We start from the raw sequence: 21,618 nt of genomic DNA, 5'->3' as shown, positions 1-21,618 counted from the left end.
CAAACTTTCCATGCATCAAAACCCATAATCAAATCTACTAAATATAACTAAAATACCTACGAAAACAAAAACTTTAAAGAAAAGTTCGGGTTTTGATTTCCATAATCAAATCTACTAAATATAGTTTAAATACCCACAAAAACAAAAACTTCAAAGAAAAGTCCGAGTTTTGATTTCCATAATCACATCTGCTAATTATAGTTAAAATACCAAAAAAAAAAACTTCAAAGAAAAGTTTGGCTTTTCATTTTTATTTTGTAAATTTCTAACAAGATTCTTCATCGATTATCTCTTGAACTCTTCTTCATCTCCTCTTGAATTCGTCACAACTTCCAAAAAGTGGACTTTGATCTTTCTTAATTTTCTTCTCCTTCTTTTTCCATTCTTTACACAAAACAAACCCAACAAAAAAAGTTAATTAACAATTATAGTATATGCATGCATATAGAGGGATCAGAAGACATGGAAGAGCAAACAACTTTTTGAGAAGGCCGAGCGTTTTGGTTGAGAGAGAAACTTCCAAAGACGAAAAGCAAAGAAAATTACAGTGTTAGAGACTGAGTATGCTGTCCTATACAAGAAAAAAGATAAGAAGAAAGAGAAAATGAGTTTAAGCAAAAGAAAGAAAAACACAACACCCAAAGCAAAGAAAATTACAGTGTTTGAGACTTAAGCATGTTGCCCCATACATATAAAAAGATAGGAAGAAAAGACTTTATACAATAAAAAAGGAAAAATGAGTCTGAGTAGAAGAAAGAAAAACAGGGCACCTATTTCAGCCACACACACGTCCCTTCATACACCATTGATAGGTTGGGTCCAACTCCTGATGAAGGAAAAGAAAGGAAAGATGCTAGGAAAAAAACCCATTACCAAACTTGACCCAAAGCCAAAAACCATTACCAAACCATCAGCAAACCCAGTACAAAAGAAATGTTTGGAGAACGCCACATGTTGAATAAATAGGTACCACCTGTCACTCTCTAGGAGCCCCGTTGGGGCTTTTTTTTATTTAGAGTTATAGATTTATAAAATTTATCTAAATCACAACCAAGAATTCCACTTACATTGAATAAGTTATCGATTAATATTATCAAATTTTCATTTTTATATAATTAAAATATTAATTATATTTCAATTATAATTATTTTTTATTTATAATTAATTAATTTTAAACTTTAAAAATATTTATATTTTTATATTACTATTTAAAAAAAATTATTTATATTCATTGTGCTTGGCTATGGGTATTAGTATCTAGTAAAAAGTTAATAACTAATTAAAAAGTCAAATGACTAATATAACTTTAGTTTTTGTATGTTATATAGTTATTTTGTTAGAAATTTATATAATTTTACCAATTGAGTTAGTGTCATTTGATCTATGATATCAAACTCAACAATTAATTTTATATATCAGTGTTGATACAATTTTTCTTAAAATTTTATAAGGAATTTTATGTTAATGTTTAAAACCGATTGTTGAGGTTGATGTCATGAATCCAACTTTATTAATCTACATATATTAAAAGTTGTCCCGAGTGAACAATTGAGTGACACGTGGTGGTGTAATTGTTATTTGACTAAGAGAAGTATTGGATTGGGTTTTGTCTATTTTTTTTCTTTTTAATCTATTCTCTTAATGATTCTTCTTTTTTTCTGGAATAATTTACAAAACCAAGTCTCTAAACATTCTTTCCACACTTCTCTTTACAGAATATTTTTCCTTTCTTTTTTTCCAATTAGATTTAATATTTCTTTTTTTAATTGAAATTAATTTTGTAGTTCGATATACTTAAATTCTGTGTTGGAACTCTCAATTCTCTCCTTGCTATCAACAATGATCTCTTCAAGGTAATCTCCTTTTTATATTGTAACTATGATTCACTTTCAATTTCCTTTTTTGTGCTCTTTGTTCATCAAATTTTACTGATTCTGAGGTCTGCTCATTTTTTATTAATAACTATGAAGAATATAGACCAAAGTATTAGTAAAACAAATTAATAACTCACATCCATTAACAGTAGATGTAAAGATCCTACGAGAGAGGAAGAAGAAGATTGTTGTGTGTAAGCTAAACACTAACAGGATCTCAAACAATACCTTTATTGAACTTTTCACTTTGAAAGAAAAAACTTGGGTTGAAAAAAAATGGGCTTTTAAGGTTTAGATAGTAAAAATTTTGGCGAACCCTATTGAGTTTTTTTAGCAAAAGAAATGAATTTCAGTTTGGCTTTTTCGAAAAAGTGAAGAAAGTTGAAGTTTATGAAGGTAGTAGTTAGAGTTGATGGATTAAATAAGAAGAAATGTAAAGAAAGGGAAGAAAATATGAAGAATTTGATGGATTGGAGAGATAGAGAAAAAGTGAAAGTGTTTTAAAGAGAAGATTTGCAAAGAGAGAAAGTGGAGATTTTTCTTATTCTTTTGTTTGTGAAAAGAAAGAGGTTTTTTTTTCTCTTTGCAAAGGGAAAGAAAAGTTGATGAAGCCTATAAGCAAATAACAATGCTTTTTTTTTTTAAGAAACAAAAAGAAGAAAAGATTATTACCTTTTTATTGATTATTTAATAATATACATAAATTATAAATTACATCAAATTCTTATCCAATATGTGACTTTTTAAATATTACGTTTACTTATTTTCTTAAATTATTTTAATGATTGTACATCAAAGTCAATTCATTGAGCTAAACAGACAAATATAGACAAATACACCAACAAGGTTTCATTTTTCTATCGTTTTGGTCTTTTCCCTTCACTATTTTTCTTCTTTTTTATTTCTCCGCTCCTTTATTTATAGCCTCTGCAACTTCCTCTCATTTCTTTAGCCATGGTTGTTGACTCATAGTGCTGTGTTGTTGAGAGCAATGGACGTTCAGACGTGGTTCTTTGATTGTGACTTGACTAGAGTTGTATTGGGATAAGATTTTGCCTTATTTTTCTATCCTTTTTGGTTTTTTCTCTTCAGTAATTTGCTTTTCTGTGATTTCTCCACACCCTTTGTTTATAACTTGTAAAACTTTCTCTCCTTTCTTTACGTTTGTTTCTCTATATTGTTTTCTTTTTTCTTTCCACTATTTTCTTCATATTCTCTCTCTTTTTTTGCTTGAGATTTATTTGTTATTTGCTCTTTTTGTTTATTTATTTTGTTTTTTTCTATGGGTGTTTACATTTTTTTTCGTGGACAATGCTTTTTTTTCAATATTGGGTTTGTTTTTTACACTGCATTTTCATTTATTGATTGATTTTTCTTCCTCTCGTGTTGGGTTTGTTTTGTTTTGCAAGTACAAAACAATTGTCAAGATTCGCATTGTGAAGTGTAAAGCTAAGAGTTAAGATTTCCTATTTCCCATTCTCAATTTTTTTTTCTACCATTAGACATTAGTTATTGTGCCCAAGTGCCTTATGTTTTGTTTTTGGTTCATTCAGGTTTCTAGTCATACAAAAAACTTTAATTTTTTAGTATTTAATGTTGAATGGATGTGAATTCTGAAACTTTTTAGTATTTTTGCATGTATGCGTGCGATCCTATTTGTGTGGGTGTACAAATAAAGCTAGGTAGATGCATTTTAATAATTAAAAATTCGACTGGTCATCTTTTATATATTAGATTTTCTTATATTCATAATGTCAATTTGTTAGTGGTCCAACATTATGCACCATGTATCCCACACATTATAGGCTTAAATGTCAACTCCAAAAAATAAATTTGCTTCATCATTTCTTAGCTTGTCTAAACAAAAAAAAAAAAAAAACAGAAGACAAAAAGAAAAAAAGCAAAAGTTTTTTTCTACTGACAATTGCCCTAAATGAACTTACTAGCTACTTTGAAAAAATGAACTTAACAAGCCCTAGAAAAAACACACCGTAATATTGGTCATATGTTCTTTTATCATCATTTACGATATTAAGGATACAAAGATGACTAATCCTATCCAATATGTTCCCATGAAAGTGTACATTTTAGTTCATACATGTCTCTAATTTTCTATAAAAAATGAATCTACATTAATTTATGAAGTTGTATTGAATATCTTATTAGCTATTTAATGAACTTAAGAGTTTCTTTTGGATATAATCATTTATTTTTGTGTGTGTGTGTGTTTGCGTACAAGGAAAAAGTATAAGATGCAAGGATAACTGTTAACTACACTTATTGAACCTTTATTTTACACTACATGCATGACAGAGAAATACAGCATAGCAAATAGCTTTTTTCCCAATACTGGTTTTGATTTTTACCTTGCATTTTCATTTATTGTTTCCATTTTTATCATGTGATATTGGGTTTCTTTTGTTCTTTAGGTACAAAACAATTGCCAAGATTCCTATTGTCAACTGTAAAGCTAAGAGTTGAGATTTCCACATTTTCCATTATAATTTTTTTTTACTATTAGACATTAGTTACTAAACCCAATTGCTTTGTGTTTGGTTTTTGCTTGATTCAAGTTTCCAGCCATGCACAATTTTTTATTTTTAGTATTTTAATGTTGAATCCATCTAAACTTTTGAAGTTTTTATTTTTACTTTTACCAATGTGTTTCAAAGATCTATGGTTTTAGGACATTATTCTCTATTACATTACTTTTCTTCTGCAAAAGCTATTTGCCTTTTCTCTTTCTTTTTTTATATATTTACTAAGCTTTCTTTTGCAGCAACTTAATTTATATATATTTTTCTAACTTTTGGTCTGTGTATATTTCGTGCTTGCTTATATATGTTTTGTATGTGAATGTTATATGTTTATGACATGATATCTTATATTAGTTTTATTTTTCTTTCTTACAAACTTTGTCTATAGTGTTTATATATAATTACGGTATACTATACCATTTTAGTTTCTTTACATATCCTTTTTTATCAATTATACAAACAATTTACTCTTTAAGTGAAAAACAAATAAAAACAATGTAGCGATGGCTTATTAATTACTGCATGATCTACATCCTTACCAACAAAATACTTCGATCAAAGTTAAAATAGTTCGTTTATGGGAATAGATAGATCTCTCTTGATCTCATATGGCTCTTCATTAAGTACTTTTGTCCATGACCATGTTTTGTTTGTCTTTTCTCTTTAGTATCTGAAATCTTCGTTCTTTTTGGTTTCTCCGCCTTCTTATTTTCCCTTTTTTCTTTGGTTCCCACATCAAGAGTTATTCTCTGTTCTTTCCTTTTTCTTTTCGCCTTTCTTCTCATGGGTTTCTTCGCCTTTGTATTTTCCCTTCTTTCTGTTCTTTCACCTTTTCCTCTTTTTCTTTCTGCTTTTCCTTTTTTTTTCTTACTAGCTCTTTTCATTTTTTTGGATTTTTTGGTTTACTACTGACTTTGTTTTCTCTCTTTCTACTAAAGTAGGTGTTTCTAAATGCTACAGCTTGCTTTCCAACTGTTCCTAGTGGTGGAACTAGTGTGTATAGTCTTCTGCACCAACATTTTCTTAAGTGTTGAAGTCGGTGGAGTCGACTTTGTAGAGTGAATCTCATTACCAGCCCTGACTCATTCAAGTTGAGCTGATTAATTAGTAGCTACGACTTCATCACTATTACTAGGTAATTCAATTTTGTTTTCTTATCATTTTTTGGTTCTCGAGGAAATATATGAAAAAAAAAAACAAGAATTTTAAGTCATTGCTCATTATCTTTTGAAATTTCCAGGCATTTGGGTGTTCATGTGTAGCATCTTCATTTTTTTATTTTACTTTTTTAGGTAGTTAAGTGCTCAAGCCTTACCCAAAAGGCGAGTGATTTCTATTTGATTTCTAAGAAACGAATCCCAGCTTTTTTATCTGGTTTAGGGGAATTATGGTTCGGATACGTTTTCAAACTCTTTTATTAAGGTGAAGCAGTGAATATACGAAATTTTATAAAGAGATAAACTAATCTACTGCGGTATAGCAACAATTTTCTATCCCATTAAATGCAGATAAGCACTTCTCTTTCATTGCTTTGATCTGTAAAGTAATACAACAAGACATAATGTTTTGCATCTAATAGCTTCAATAATATACATATAATACTTCAAACGTACTTCACGAATAGAGGTATGAAATTGATTATTATTAAGATAAGCATGCAAGAGCCTTTTGGCCTACTTGATGGTATCATACTCATACATCAATGATCATAGATAAGGTTCTTTGTTTATTTGATAGGTGATCCATGCTGCTTCTCTTTGTGGTCATAAATACCATAATGATATCAATTGTCACCATTTATGGTTGTTTATTTGGAATTATGCACTCTACCAAGTTGGCAAAAAGATGCTCTGTACTTTACATAGAATTGACAATATTTAGAGTAATACTTTGAGATTATGATGATTGATTGTGTTAGTCTGATGATACGTGCTAAATATCTGTTTAAAAGACTCTAATTTCTTTCTTCTCTTCTTTTTTTTTTTATTAATTGCAACTTACAGGACTATCGGAGTTGTCTTTGACGGGCAATCCATTCTGAAGGGCTCCTGAGGTGATTCACATTACTATAAATTGTACATATTTGATGCTTTCTTGTTTCTGACTGCTTTTCTTTACTGTTGTTATTCTATTGCAGGTCATAAAAGCTGTCATGCAGAAAGATGCCAACCCAAATCTTGCTCTGGCTGTTGACATATGGAGTCTGGGTTGTACCATCATTGAGATGTTTAATGGTAAATCTCCTTTGAGTGAGCTTGAAAGGGTAAACCCGTGTTTAAACTCTCATTTGATCAAGCCTATGCTCAAACTTTGCCTTTTCATTTATTGTAGATTGGATTCTTAAAAATTCTGAGAATGTTTTGTGTAAACGTTTATACAAAGGGTTTTATACTAATGTTTACAATATTCAAATGTCAAAAAATATCACTTAAATATTGTGGTTCAGCTTTGATTTTGATTTGTTGATTAATTTAATGCATTCTTCAAGTTTATAATATATAAATGTGATTGGAAACATCACTTGAATATTATAGTTCATCTTGGATTTTCTTTAAATTTTCAAATAATTATGAAATATGCTGCTCAAGAGATCTCTATTCTATTTCAACTTGGTTTATCTTTTATATCAGCCTATAAATACATTGTTAATGTTTTCATTTACTTTCTGTTGAGTAATATTTGATGTTGTTGTTTTACTTTTTTGATTATTAGTTGATTGTATTTATTATTTATTTTATTATGATATTTTATTTTTGTTTACAAGCTGTTTGTTTGCTTGTCAAAAGAGTATTGCAGGAGCGAAGGACAACTGGGTTTTAAGTTTTTATGGTTCTAAGTTTTGTACTCTTCCTTTTCTCCTATTTGGATTTGATAAGTTTTTAAAAGTATTATAATGTTGTTCTATAATTTTTAGTTGTTAATTTGCCTCAACTTTATCATTTTTTCAACTAATTTATAGGTTAGGTTGGTTTTTTCTAAATCTTTTCAACATGATGCTTATTGAGTACCATATAATTATTGAAATGTAAATATATTCCACTAAATATTGTTTTGTCTATATCACGCGAGTGCAATGTACAGGTATACTCTAGTTACATTAATATATAACACTGGTTTATAGGTGTTTTAACACCAAGGAAGGAAGATAAGCAGGCATTTAGGCGTTTACTATCAAGTAGGCTGGGTGGATCAAATGCGGGTTTGGGGTTTGATGAGTGTTACTATTAGGTCAGGTGTTAAGACTGCCGGGCTCAGTTTCTTGCTAGTTTGGGTGTTGCCTTATTGGTAAGTGGGATAGAGGCTTTACAGGCTTCAAACTGATGGCTTATGGCCTATGGGTTTAGTCATAAGCGGCGGCAACCCCACACTGATATGAAGCAGATGTACCAAACTTCAACTTCAAAGCTTTAAAGCTCAAATTTCAGCTTCAACAAAGCAAAGCTTTTCCACAACACGGCCACGCCGACTCTCATCGTAACTAAGCCCACTTAGACCAACAGGTTATAAGGCCCAGATCTACCTGCAGAAGTGGGAAAAGAGGTTACAGCTGGACAGAGTAGCATTACAGTCTGTCTTTGGAAAATTCTTGTCTCTAAATTTTCAGGATGAGCCTGCGCAACTACTGCATTTTTGCTACCGTTTACATTTTCATTCAACTGCTCAAAAGGAGCACGTGAAAAAGAAGCGCTTAATTAGGTACTTGATTCATTTTGAATAAATGATACTGCTATCAAGCTAGCTTTTAATACGAGTCACCTGAATTATCGTATAGCCTAGCCTAGTCCTAGGCTGCAGTTGGGCCAGCTTGCTCAACATCATATAGCCCTAGCCTGAATCATCATTTTGCACCTTTGACCCTACCTTGCTATCCAGTTCTAGAAACACACACCTTTTATCAAATCACGTTATTTCTTTTCTTTTTATTTTTATTATAAAAAAGGGTAAATAAAATGAAGAATTAAAATCTAAATTCTACATCACTTTCTCTTTGTGATTATGTAACTTCTTTGAAACCCCCATAAAGGCAAACGTGTTACATGCTGACATTTCAGAAACGTTAACGAAGAAGTAGTAAAATAAATAAAAATAACAATAAAAAAAGACTTTTAGCGTACAACTTGGGGGTAATACCGTAACAGCATCGTTACCCACCACCTCCTCAGTCCCACCAGCAGATATAGCCCCACCCGCTCAAACCTTTACGCTGTTGGGGCGTTTGGCCCCTCCCTCACTCCACGTTCCCTTGCTACCCACGTTTTCTAGAAGTACATAATCTCCCATCTCATACTACCATTCCTGTTTTTTTCTTCTCTCTAATTTCTAAAATATGTATAACTAAAATCCCCTGATTACGCCACGTCACGCACTCACCGCCGAGATTGCTCACGTGTCCAAATCGAGTCTCGCAGAAATTCACTTCCTCCTTTGAATTTTGAATCCTTCGTCACTAAGAAAATTTAGAAAAAAAGGAAAATACCAGTCCCATTTCCTCCTCCCTTATATATATTGATGCACCCAACTTTTCCACGGGAGCGAAACTCCATTTCTCCCCTTGAGGCACCCGGGGATCAAATCTTAAAATCAACCGGTTTTCTTCGACTTCCCTGTCAGCCTCCGCCATGTTCGACGATGAACCAGTCAATCGAAATCCCCAGCATTCAATCCCAGCCCTTGATTTAGATCGCCTTGAAATAGTTACGGCTCTAGGAAGAGGAGCGAAAGGAGTGGTGTTTCTTGCCAGAGATGAAGTGAAAGATGAGATTTTCGCTTTAAAAGTAATATCTCGAGATTCGATCGAGAAGAAGAGTAATAAAGGAGTAAGGAGTAGTGATGGAAATGAAGGAAACGAGTACAGAAGAGTTAGTTTTGAACAGCAAGTGTTGAAGAATTTTAACCACCCGCTTTTACCGCGATTACGAGGAGTTTTGGCTACGGATAAAGTCGTGGGTTATGCCATCGATTATTGTCCCGGTCGTGATCTTAGTTCTTTGAGAAAGAAACAAACTGAGAAAATGTTCTCCGACGATGTTATAAGGTAAAAAAGTAATTAGTTACTACTTTTTCACTCGTTTTCTAGGTTAAGCATTAATAAGTTTGAATATTTCTGACAATTTCTCGGGAAGCAAACAAAACTTAATTATTTTTGTCATATCTTTTTTTAGGTTTTATGCAGCGGAATTGGTTCTCGCTTTGGAGTATCTTCATAATTTAGGCATTGTTTATAGAGATTTGAAGCCTGAGAATATCATGATCCAAGAAAATGGCCACATAATGCTTGTCGATTTCGATCTTTCCACGAAGCTTCCTCCAAGATCAACTAAAAGTTCAACGCATCTCAACTCGGTCACTGAAAGGCCGCCGGACTCAGTCAAGAAAAGGCGATTCTCTCCGTTTCAGAGGTACTGCAACTCAGGAATCACGCCCGACGACTCGGCCTCCCAAGCCGGCGTCAACTCGGAGCATACTGAGTCTGACTCGGTAGAGAAATCAAACTCGTTCGTCGGAACAGAGGAGTACGTGGCGCCAGAAATCATATCAGGAGACGGTCACGATTTCGCCGTGGATTGGTGGTCCCTCGGGATCGTTCTTCACGAAATGCTGTACGGAACGACGCCGTTTAGAGGTTCAAATAGAAAGGAAACGTTTTATCGCATTTTAACGAAATCGCCCGACCTTGTGGGCGAACCGACGTCGTTGAGGAATTTAATAAGGTTGTTTCTAGAAAAGGATCCAAAACAGAGGATCACGCTGGAGAGTGTCAAGGGACACGATTTTTTCAAGGGGATCGATTGGGAATTGATTCTGCGAATCGGGCGGCCACCGTATATTCCCCCACAATCAGGGAATGAGATTTGGAAGGAGGGCGCGGAAGGATTTAACAAAATCGATGTGGAGTTATTTGTGCAAGGAATATATGCAAATGGTGAGGCTGGTGGGAAGAGCAAAGGTAAACATGATGAGAGTCATGATAATAATAATAATAATAATTTGGAGAATGTAAACAAAAACGGTTGGCTTAAAGGGCAAAATCATCATCCTTGTGAAGCTAATCAATTTGCTGTTTTCTAACTTTATAATAATAATAATAATAGTTGTTATTGATTTTTTTTATTTATCATAAAGTTGAGAAATAATTTCGTGGTATGAATGAAATGTATATATATAATTTGAAGATGTTATTTGGCTTCATATTTCTTGTTCCTTGGGAGGGGTGGCTAATTGACTATGATTAAATAAAATGTACAAAAACCATGAACGTTACTTGGCTTAATGGCTTTGGCTGGGCTGTGTTAGGTTGGTGGATTTGTTGAACGTATATATGTCACATCTCTACCAAAAGCCCGAAAAAGATGGTGCCACATTTTCTATAATTATTAATGTGTTATTGTAAGTGGGCAATGAAAAAAAGTGCAAGGGAACTAGGTTGGAAAGGTAGATTGGAAAAATAGGACAAGTATGGCATGGCATCCATTCATTGAATTTAAGTTAATTGGAGTTATATCATCTTTGTCTTTTGAAAAAGGAAAAAAAAAAGGCATGGCGGTGCTTGAGGTATTAGATTCAAATATTCAATTTCAAGCTAACACGAATAAAAAAGACGAGGAGTTGAATATGAAATTCTGTGTGTTGTTTAAGAATAAGATATATATTCTAATTAAGTTTTGTTCGTCTTAGAAAGGAAAAAAAGTTGATCTCATTCTTTTTTTTAACCGAATGGTGTGCCCAATGCACCTGGCTCTCATAATTTCCTCTGTTTCAAAGCGAAATTATTACCACATTGAATAGTGTTGTATATATTTGTTGCACTGCCACTAGTCAAGTTGGGGGCCAGTGGAGTTGTTCAGAGATTGCTCATTGCTGTAAAATGAGGTCCAATTCGTGACAAGTGCACCCACACCAACTTTCACGGCTCAACAACCTTAACATTTTGGTCTCGGATGAAATTGAAGCCTTGAATCTCCGTACGCACTCGATTTCCATTTTGACAATTAACAACATCCCCGTCACAGCCGACGGGGACCGAGTTAAAGCATTTTTAAAAGACTAAACAGACCACGACACTAGTAGTTAAAAAATATATATATATAATTTAATTTGTATTTATTTAAAAAATTAAATAAAATTTACAATATATTAAATATATAAAAAAATACACTTGAATAGTAATAATAATATCAATATATATATATAATGAAACTATTTATAAAATCTCTTTCACTCTTTGCGTATAAAAGTATAATAGAAAATAATTTTTCAAATTTAAATAAATTATTTCTTTACTTTGTATGTTCTATACAAAATAGATTGTTTTCTTAAGAAGTTCTTCTTTTATGTTTTATTTACCTCTTAAATTACTAATTAACATATTGAGTTATTAGATTAAATTATTGAGACATAATATGCTATAATAGGCTATTAAGTTAGACTGTTGAAATATAATATGTTATGATGGGTTTAGATTTATATTAAAACTTAATGAGTTTAGATTATTAGACACACTTTTATTTTTTAAAATTTGATAGACTTAACATATTAAGTTAGAATTTATTTGTTGGGTTTAACTAGCAATATACTGACCATAATGACTCTAATTTCCTCCAACAGTTTGAGAAATAAAAATAATTATTAAATAAATATTATTTTGAGAGCCATTAAAAATATATATTATAAATAAAATTGTATTAAAAAATACAATCATTTTATTTGTCAATTTATATGTATATCCTTATTACTTAAAATTTACAACATACATACTAGAACGTATTAGTTATTTTGAATTAAAAATGATACATTGAAGAAAATCTAAGCAATAATACAACATTGCAACTTATATTTGAGAATTACATAATAATTTATTAATTTTAAAAAATTTAAATCATAAAAAATAAAATTCACATAATAAAAAAAAAGAAAATGACAAATAGAAGATAGAACCTACATATGAAATAATAAGAAAACAAAATATGATTGATGGTTTGTAGAAATTTATGTAAAAAAATCTGTAAAGATTTAAAATATATAAATAAATATAATAGAAATGAAAAAATAAACAAATAAAAATAAAAATATGAATATAAATTGAGAAAAATAAAAAAAAATTTTAAAATTGAGTTAGGCATATGAAAATATTTTATTATTTTTTTCTACATTAATTATTAAATAAAAAATTATTCTAAGAGCCACTAAAAGAATTTATAAAAAAATTTAAAATATGTAATATAAAAAAAATTTAAAAATTTTGGTGGAGCCATGGCCCCCATCCCCTAAGGAGGCTCCGCCCCTGCCAATACTTCCTTTATGACAATATATATATATGTCCAGAGATAGATTAATCACTTTAATTAAGCTCAAGTGACATTCATATCTTTTTCCACAGAAAATGGCTAACCTAATAGGACTCATTTATTTAATAATTTCCCTAATTTTGGATATTAATTTAGCAGCTCGCATCAGCAGTAGTCAAACTCACCAGACTGGTCCAATGCGTGACATTGAGTCCCAGGCAGCAATCTAGCCTCTAGAGGCTTGAAAATTTTCCAGCTAGGGCCATACTAACATATATAAATTGCCCCTCCTAAGTAGTTATTCCACCTTTGATTAGATCAAGGTGTGCCAAACCTATTAACATATAGATGTGGATTAAATTTGTGTTTGGACGTTTAAGACACTCAAATTTTTTTGGAGAAAAATATAAGATTTGTTGACAAATGATCAATACATACTCATAACCTAATATATAATTAATCAAGAAAATGAAATTATTTGCTGATCGCAACGTACGTACAGATTTAAGTTTATTTTAACGACTTGATGAAAAAGTTACTATAACTGCAACAATAGTGAAGTTAGAATTTCATATTTCAAGGAGTAAAAATAAAAGATTCAATATTTATAAGAATAAAATTATAATTTTTTTTAAAAAATAAACAGTCAAATTATTAAATTCAAAAAAATAAAAAAATTAATTAAATTTTAAAATTTAAGGGGGCGGGGGCCCTACTGGCCCCACTCCCTAGGCCTCTGACTGCGACCAACCGCATGTTGTCCAGTCTAGCGGCACCTCAGTGTTTGCCTTCGTTAGTAGGCCGCCACGTGAAAGGGATGGAAATTGGAAAAGAAGATGGTGAAATAAATATGCTTTTATTGCGTAATCTAGTTAGTGTATACTCAATAGGTTAAAATAAAATTAAAAAAAATAGATGTTATATATATGCAAATAATTAAAGCTAAAATACTAAATAAATTTTCAAACTAATTCAATTGCTTTTAAAAACAAAAATTAATATTTTTTATTATATTTAAATAAATTCTTATTTTATAATTTTGATTTAAATAAAATTTTTATATTAATAAAAAATATCATGTAACACGCTTGACCTTAACATTCATTAATTAAGCTCATAGCCGACTCGTATCGTTTGCACTCGCGTCAGATTACATTATTTCTTTAATGTGATGAAATTGGTTGACTGAAACGACAATATCTTATCAAAGAAAAGTTTTCATTCAACTAGTTTCATCATGTAAGAAAATGCATGTTAGCATCTACGTGTGTGGAGGATGTCATTGACGAATTATAAAATAAAAATTTTATTTGGATGTAATAAAAAATAATTTTTTTTTCAAAAAATTCAATTTAAATTTCTTTCCTCTTAAATTAAAAGAAAATAAACCCTATTAATTTGAATTGACTACATTGATCATGAGATTGAGTGGTGAAGTTGTAATGGCCACAAAGGGTAATATTATCATAAAAGTTTAAGAAATAAATTATCATAGAAGGTAATTTAAAATTTTTTCGGTAACAGATGATATTATTGTGTTTTATTGATTTTATTCCTTCACCGATCAGTTAGATATCATTACAAATTTTATACTTGAAGTGTGTCTTTATTATTTCAGGTCATTAATTACATAATTGTTTGTGTACTTGTTTTTATTACCTAATATTTATGAATTCTGACGCTAAGAGTAATTTTCTTTTTTTAAAAAAATAGCTACGTAACCAGCCAAGAGTAATTTCAATGGTTTAGAAGTTCAATCAGGATGTAACTAATACACGGATTCAGCAAGAAAGTCGAAGGATGTCCCATCTTGATTCGGCTTAGTATTACCTTACAAAATGATTTCATATATCTGACTCAATTTTATCGTTTTTATATTTTTTAATTTATATTGATTTATTTATTTTTATTCTATTTATTTATATATTTTAAATTTTTATAAGTTTTTTTTTACAAATTTCTAGAACCATTAACTATAATTTTTTTTTCTTTTTTATTATCTCATATGTGGTAACTATCTTCTACTTGCCAAAATTTTTTTATGTGAATTTTATTTTTTGTGATTTTAATTTTTAAAAATTAATAAATTATTATATAATTTTCAAATATAAATTGTAATATTGTACTATTGTTTAGAATTTCTTTAATGTACGCATTTTATTTAGAATAACCAATACTTTTTGGTATGTGTATTGTAAACTTTAAATAACAAAGATATACATACAAATTGACAAAATAAAATAATTGTATTTCTTTCAATATAATTTTATTTACTATATATATTTTTAATAACCTTCAAAATAAATTTTGTATTTAATAATTATTTTTTATTCCTCAAACCGTTTAATGAAATTAGAGTTATTATGATCAGCATATTACTAGTTAAGTCTAGTAAATAAATTCTATCTTAATATGTTAAACCTATCAAATTAAAAAAAAAAAGTGAATTTACTAACTCAAACCCACTAAATTTTAATATAAATATAAACTTATTATAATATATTATATCTTAACAGTCCAATTCAATAGCCTATCATAACATATTATATCTCAATAGTTCAACCCAATAACTCAATATATTAATTAACAATTTAAAAGGTAAATAGAAAATAAAAAGAGATCTTCTTGATAAAGCTACCTATTTCGTGTAAAATACATAAAGTAAAGAGGTAATTTATTTGAATTCGAAAAATTGTTTCACTTCTACTCTTATGCATAGAGAGTGAGAGAAACTTTTTTTATAATTTTGTTTAATCATATATATATATATATATGATACCTTCATTACTGTTAATGTATTTTTTTATGTTTAATATCTTGTGAATTTTATTTAATTTTTTAAATGAATAAAAATTAAATTATATATATTTTTTACTATTTAATATTTTATTCTGTTTAGTTTTTTTTTTAAAATGCTCTAGCTCCGTCTCTGTTCTTTTCCAGCCTGCATCATGAAGAAAAGACCGATAATTGTAATACTAATATCGGCCCTTCGCTGTCCCGTGTCCAAGCTTTGCACCTTATTTAATGGACTATAAATGGAGATTGCAATCACGAAATCCATGCAGATTTAATTTATATATAACTTATACCTTCAAAAGAACGAGCAGCATTCAATAATCACCTCACCTTTAGGTTGCCAAGTTGGCTGGTACTGCAAGCAATACTATATAGATCTAGAATTGGTGGCCTAGCCAATTAGCTTCTACTTTTGGCATTTGGCCTTCAAATATTCCAGCATGCCTGTGGCTTACAAGTTAAAGCATTAACTTTTTTGGATTGCTTTTCTCCTGGCAATTACTTCGTTTGCAGGGTTTTTTGGACATGAGCTCATTTTTGTTGATCTAAGGTTTGAAAATCACAGATCCTGAAAGATATATAGATTATATTATATATATTTGAAGGAAAATTAATTTCATTGGTTAGAAGAGAGGGGCAACTACCATTAGAAACTGCCCATCTCTCGGAACAAATTAACCATGTGAAATGTTTATTCTTATTCTGGGCAAAAAAGAAAAATGTTGTAGAACTAGGTTCCTCATTGAATTATTAGGTGTTGGTTGATAAAAGGCAGAATGTTTTAGATCACATGGTTTAATGGCTTCGGAAAAAATACGCCAAGTATATCCTTCATTTGTGTCCATAATCTCTACAAAGAGTAAAATTACATAGTTTTAGGCTCTCACCTACATACTTAAAATTACATGTTATCAGCACTTGGTATTTGTATTTCCATCAAAATACCTTCCTGTTAGGTAAAATACCTTCCTGTTAGGTTTACTAGAGAAATGTGCCTACCTAAACGCGGTGGAGTGCAATTTTTTATTATTCATATTTCAGAAGCCATGTCAGATAGGGGTGAGCAAATATCAACCGAATCGAATAATCGAACTGAACCGAAATGAGTTCGATTTTTTTGGTTCGGTTTTTCGATTAATTCGGTTAAGATAGTTCGGTTAGTAAAATTATTTCATTTGGTTTCGGTCAGAAAAATTTCTAATCGAACTAATCGAACTAATCGAAGGGCATTATAGACATATTACATGAAAAAAAATCCTAAACCTAAATGGTAATGTCATCTCTTTGTTTGGTTCCTCTTCTACCGTCCCATCTCCACTCTCCAAACTCTCCAATCTCCACCGTATTCTCTTCCCCTTCTCTCATGTGTCCTGTCTCCACTCTTCAGTCTCCAGTCTCTACCCTTTTCTCTTCCCCTTCTCTCATCTTTAGTAAGTTGCTGCCATCCTTCACCCTTCTCACATCAAGTAAGTTTTTATGGGTTTTTAGTTGCTCTTCTCTTCCTTTTGTTCTATGTTTTCTTAGCTTGAAATTTTGTGGGTCTGGTTGATGAGTTTTTTTATGTTGGTTTTTGACTTTTTGCTGCTTGATTTTTTTTGGGTGGTGGTTTCATGTAACGTTTAAATATTTATGCTATTAATCTGGAGATTTTTGCCCATTCTAAAAAGAGGCATTTTGCACATGTAGATCTAACGTTTTAATTATTTTAACTAGGATATTGCAGGTTGTAGGAGTTTACTTTAAATAATAATGCTATAGTTTTAATTTTCTTTGTATATTTTTTTGTGCTGTGTTTCATTTAGTTTCTCTATTTGTTTTGTTTGCTATGATTGTTTTAATTGAATTTAATTTCATTCGGTTGAGTTTCGGACATGTTTAAAACAAAAACTTTTTTTTAGAGATTTTTTTTTGTAATTGGGTATCACCTCACTTCACTAGAGTTGGAATTAGAGGCACTGCCTGTTAAAACCATTGCTTATGAATGACTCTTCAATAAAAACATATTCTTGAACCCAATTTGTTGGTGATTGCAGGAACCTTCTCAAGAGGGTCGACTCAAAGTTAATATTATCTTCAGGGAAGCTAATAGCGCAACAGATGCATTGGCTAGAACAGGTGCTACTTCAGAGTTTGAGTTTATCTTGTACCGTTAAGAACCAACCTTTGTTTCTTTGGTACTTTGTACCAAGATGTGGGAACATTGTAGCTGTCTATGTTTTTGTTAATGCAAATCCTTATTTAACAAAAAAAAAGAAGTACTCTAAGCAATAGAAACTCTTACTCTATTCACTTTTTAAAGTTTTGTACTGGTTCAGTTGTGTCTGCCTGGGGCAATTTCTGGGAGTTTAGAGGTTATTCAATCATTCAAATATGGACAAATTGGAAAACAAAGTAAAAAAAGGCCAAATATTTGATGAAAGAAAGATATTCTTAATATTAATGGTCAATTGACAATTAAGTTCTCCATTTTCAAATACCAGGAAACTGTGAAACCTTAATGATTTTATGTAGTTTATTGCATTTTCAATACTATGTTCTTGGATCAAATCGCGAGTCTAAGCCAGTCAAATAAAGTTGAAATTAGAGCAGTATTTTTGTTATATGGCTTACACGTGTTCTCCACTACCCTTTCAGCCTATCTTCATAACATAGCCTATTCCACAAATTGGAGACTGCAGACACCCATATAAAACTCCTACAATTAACTATTAAATCTTGTTCCCATGGTTTGCTTTCTTGCCTTTTTCTTTCCTCAGGTTTCTACTTTCTTCATTTTCTTTTGACAAATACAAGTAATATTTGAGATATATACAAACCAAAAAAAAAATTTATTAAGTTCAGTTTTTGGAAACCAAACCAAACTAACCAAATTAGTTCGGTTTCGGTTAGTTCGATTAGTTATATAGTTCGATTCAGTATCAGTTATTTTTATATAGGAGTTCGGTTAGTTCAATAACCGAACTAACCAAACTAACCGTTTGCACAGCCTAATGTCAGAGATTTCAAACCCTTTTTCTAAGGTTGGGTGTCATTTGACTGACAGAGGTCTAAACCTCCCAGATTCAAAAGTGGCTTCACTGATTTATGGGCCAAAGGGTTTTGAGTTTGATTGACTCACGGGCTCTTGTTTTTTCTTTTGCAAAGTTTGACTCACATGGGTTGAAAGATTGAAAACGTGGCCATTGTCCTAGCTTACATGTGGCAGAATGAGGAAGCCCCTTTGGGGCTTTCTTTTACTTACGTAATAGATTTTCTCTTTTCTTTTTTGTTTTGTTTGATGGTAGTTCATCCTGTCAAATTCTTGTTTTTTCTCTATCAATGGCTCTCAAGTGAAATATTACTAGATGTAGATACTTGATTTTGATTATTAATTTATTATATATATATATTTAAGTATTTTACAACAATGTAAAGCTATACAAAGAGCAATGAGAACAACTAAAATGAGTGGAGCAATTACATCATGCAAATAGTAAAGAAAGTAACCTAAAACAAGTGATAGGATTCATGGGTTAGTTTCACCTTGAAATGTTTTGAAGAGTTTGACTTGATCATTTAGATTTGGAAATAATTTAAGAGGTTTTCCTCTTATCTTTTTGCCAAAGTACAAGTGTTTTTCTCTCTGACCTTGTTCTCTTATATTTTTTTCTCTCTTACCTTCTACTCAAGAACAAGTCTTATTATACTATTAATGGTCATAAAAACTCTCTACTTCAATAGCCACATAATAAGTTTCTAACTGTTACATAATGCAATAAAACTACTACTTCAATATCTACATAATGGATTTCAGTAACTATCATTCACTATGTACATTAAATCTCTTGTTAATAATGTTACTCATTATGTGCATCAAAATCTATTCTTGAGTAACTGTTTCTTTTGGTAATATAGATAGAGTTTTGACAAATCATTTTGAAGGACAAGATTTCTTGGGTCACTGAAAACACATTTTCACTATTCTCTCTCTAAATAATTTCTCTCAAATTCAATTCTACTAGTCCTTCTCAACTTTATTCCCAACCTTACTCTGTTGTTTACTTGTTCTCTTCCACCTACTCCAATCTTATTTTCGTCATTTCCAGCACATCCTTCTACTTATTTGCAATACTTCCTTTCTCCCTATCACAAAAAGCTTTATGCATTTTGGTGACTCCACTGGGTGGAATGCTTGTAATAAGTAAGATCTCATTGGAATAACTTCATGTTATTAGAAGAAATGAACAATTTCACTAGTAACCAAGATGCATTTGTTCTTATCTACATCTAACATTTGATGAAATTAGTCTAAACTTTTCAAGAGAGGATGAAAAAATTGAAGGACTACAATAGGCGGATGATAGAGACTATATCCCAACTTTTGCCATCTGTTGTCATCACTTCTCAAGTTGAACCTATTCACCTTAATAGTAATGAGAATGCACCTGACGAAAGCCACTCATCTAGTTGTAAACACAAATGAGAACAAAGGAAATGGAGAAAACACTATGAATGAAGTAGGCGGTGGAAATCCCAATATGCTCAATTCTCCTATGGAAATTACGCTAGCAACTACCTCTATTGTAATAATTTGGTTAGCCACTACTCAAGGATTTATGACAAAGGAAGACGTTCAAAGCTCACTCAATCAGAAAAATAAAAGCTTAAAACTTTCCAAATTTGATCTTAAATTTCGTACCCACCAAGTGTAAATGTTAAGCCATATCCTAAGGATTATACTAGTCTCAAGTTCAAGCAATTTAGTAGTAAGACTAATGATTCATAGAAACATGTTATGAAGTTTGTGAAAACCCTTGGAGTTGTAGGATTGTATGATGATCTAAAGTTGAAAGAGTTCTTAAAGTCTCATATAGTAAAGGTTTATACATGGTATGTAAATCTTACCCTAGTTCTGCGAAATTTTAAAGTTAAATGTGTTGAATGTTTAAGGAGAAGTTTGTTTCTACTCTAAAGGAGGTGACTTTTATTGACTTGAGAAAAGAGCATAAAAAGATCAAGGAAGACCTCATGGAATATATTCAACACTTCATAGAAAAAGTGTTGGATATATATGAGTCTCACGATGAGAATAATTGTTGAAAATTTGTATTCAAGACATCTTTAACGAGAATAAGTTGCACTTCGAAAACTTACCTGTTCCCACTTTCCCTACTTTGGTTGAAGCTACACAAAAGACTAATAATATAGTTTTTAAGCAAAAAAGAGCTAGTTGTTTTAAGAAGAGAAAGACCCAACAGTTAATGCCATTCAAGGATAAGGTAAAGAAGAAGAGGACCTTGAATTAATTTGCATCCTAGACAAGAAAATTTAAGAAAACAAGATGAATAGGTTGATTCTCCTCCACCATTCTTAGTCCTACCAAATGGAGTGAGAACTTTTCTTCATGAATAGATTAATAATGGACAGGTGAACTTGCCCTATATTGGCTACCCTAGAAGGGCAGGCATTGGTGGTGTTTAACACGATAATTAGGGGCATGTGAAGGCTATTTCTCCAAAATGAAAAGGCTTGGTGATTCAAATTTATCTGAAATCATGGCAATCAATGAGGCATTTTTTATTTATGCATCCTTGGATTAGAGGGAGTTCATTAGCTTATGATGGAAAGTGATCCTCAAAATGCAATCAACTAGGTCCAACAATCGAAGTTAGTTCCATGGAGGCGTAGGAGATGGATTTTGGACATTGAGAGTGTCACGACCCGGTACTCCCCTCGATGCCCGTGACAACCGCGCGGTGTCCCGGTAGACACTTATTGCCAGGAATGTCAAAACTCGAAACCCGGCAAGGCTTTACTATCAGTTTTCTCACCTCCCTTGCGAGCAAAACCATTGTCAAATATCGTGGTCTAAAATATTTTAAGCTGTTTCCAACTTAAACAAAATTAAAATATTAATTTTTCGTCTCACAAGGGTATTTTGGTCATTTTTCTCAAAATCTCAAAATTAGTTAAAAATGTAGTATGCAAGTGAAAAACACATATTTCATAATCAAAAATAATTTTGGATTTCTAAAACATTCGTTTAAAATGAAATTATGACTATTAGTATAAAATAAAAATATTGAATAAAATATTCAATTTTTCTCATAAAATAATATTTTAAGAACACTGCATAAATAATTT

The 21,618-nt window shown here is 31.0% G+C and overlaps 1 protein-coding gene and 2 long non-coding RNA genes across 4 annotated transcripts; all 3 read left to right on the top strand.

Moving 5' to 3' along the window:
- LOC108661614 lies at positions 5,135–6,851 on the top strand. Of its 2 annotated transcripts, XR_001927392.1 has the most exons (4): positions 5,135–5,212; positions 5,350–5,546; positions 6,415–6,464; positions 6,549–6,851. It is a non-coding gene; the product is annotated as an uncharacterized LOC108661614 (long non-coding RNA). The 2 variants fall into 2 exon arrangements; XR_001927391.1 differs by lacking the exon at positions 5,135–5,212 and having other exon boundaries at positions 5,300–5,546.
- LOC18612667 (serine/threonine-protein kinase OXI1) lies at positions 8,628–10,526 on the top strand. Its single transcript, XM_018118757.1, has 2 exons — positions 8,628–9,446; positions 9,574–10,526. The coding sequence occupies exons 1-2, from the start codon at positions 9,031–9,033 to the stop codon at positions 10,478–10,480; spliced, it is 1,323 nt and encodes a 440-aa protein (XP_017974246.1). The 5' UTR covers positions 8,628–9,030; the 3' UTR covers positions 10,481–10,526.
- On the top strand, positions 16,563–17,793 carry LOC18612666. The gene is made up of 2 exons (XR_001927386.1): positions 16,563–16,961; positions 17,529–17,793. It is a non-coding gene; the product is annotated as an uncharacterized LOC18612666 (long non-coding RNA).

This window comes from Theobroma cacao, chromosome 1 (assembly GCF_000208745.1).
Source record: "Theobroma cacao cultivar B97-61/B2 chromosome 1, Criollo_cocoa_genome_V2, whole genome shotgun sequence".
Lineage (NCBI taxonomy): Eukaryota > Viridiplantae > Streptophyta > Magnoliopsida > Malvales > Malvaceae > Theobroma > Theobroma cacao.
This window is presented reverse-complemented; position numbering and strand designations above follow the sequence as displayed.

Excerpts from the sequence above, each read along its gene's own strand:
- LOC18612667 (XM_018118757.1), top strand. The coding sequence starts at position 9,031 with ATGTTCGACGATGAACCAGTCAATCGAAATCCCCAGCATTCAATCCCA. Across the intron at positions 9,447-9,573 it reads TTCTCCGACGATGTTATAAG|GTTTTATGCAGCGGAATTGG; the intron begins GTAAAAAAGTAA and ends ATCTTTTTTTAG.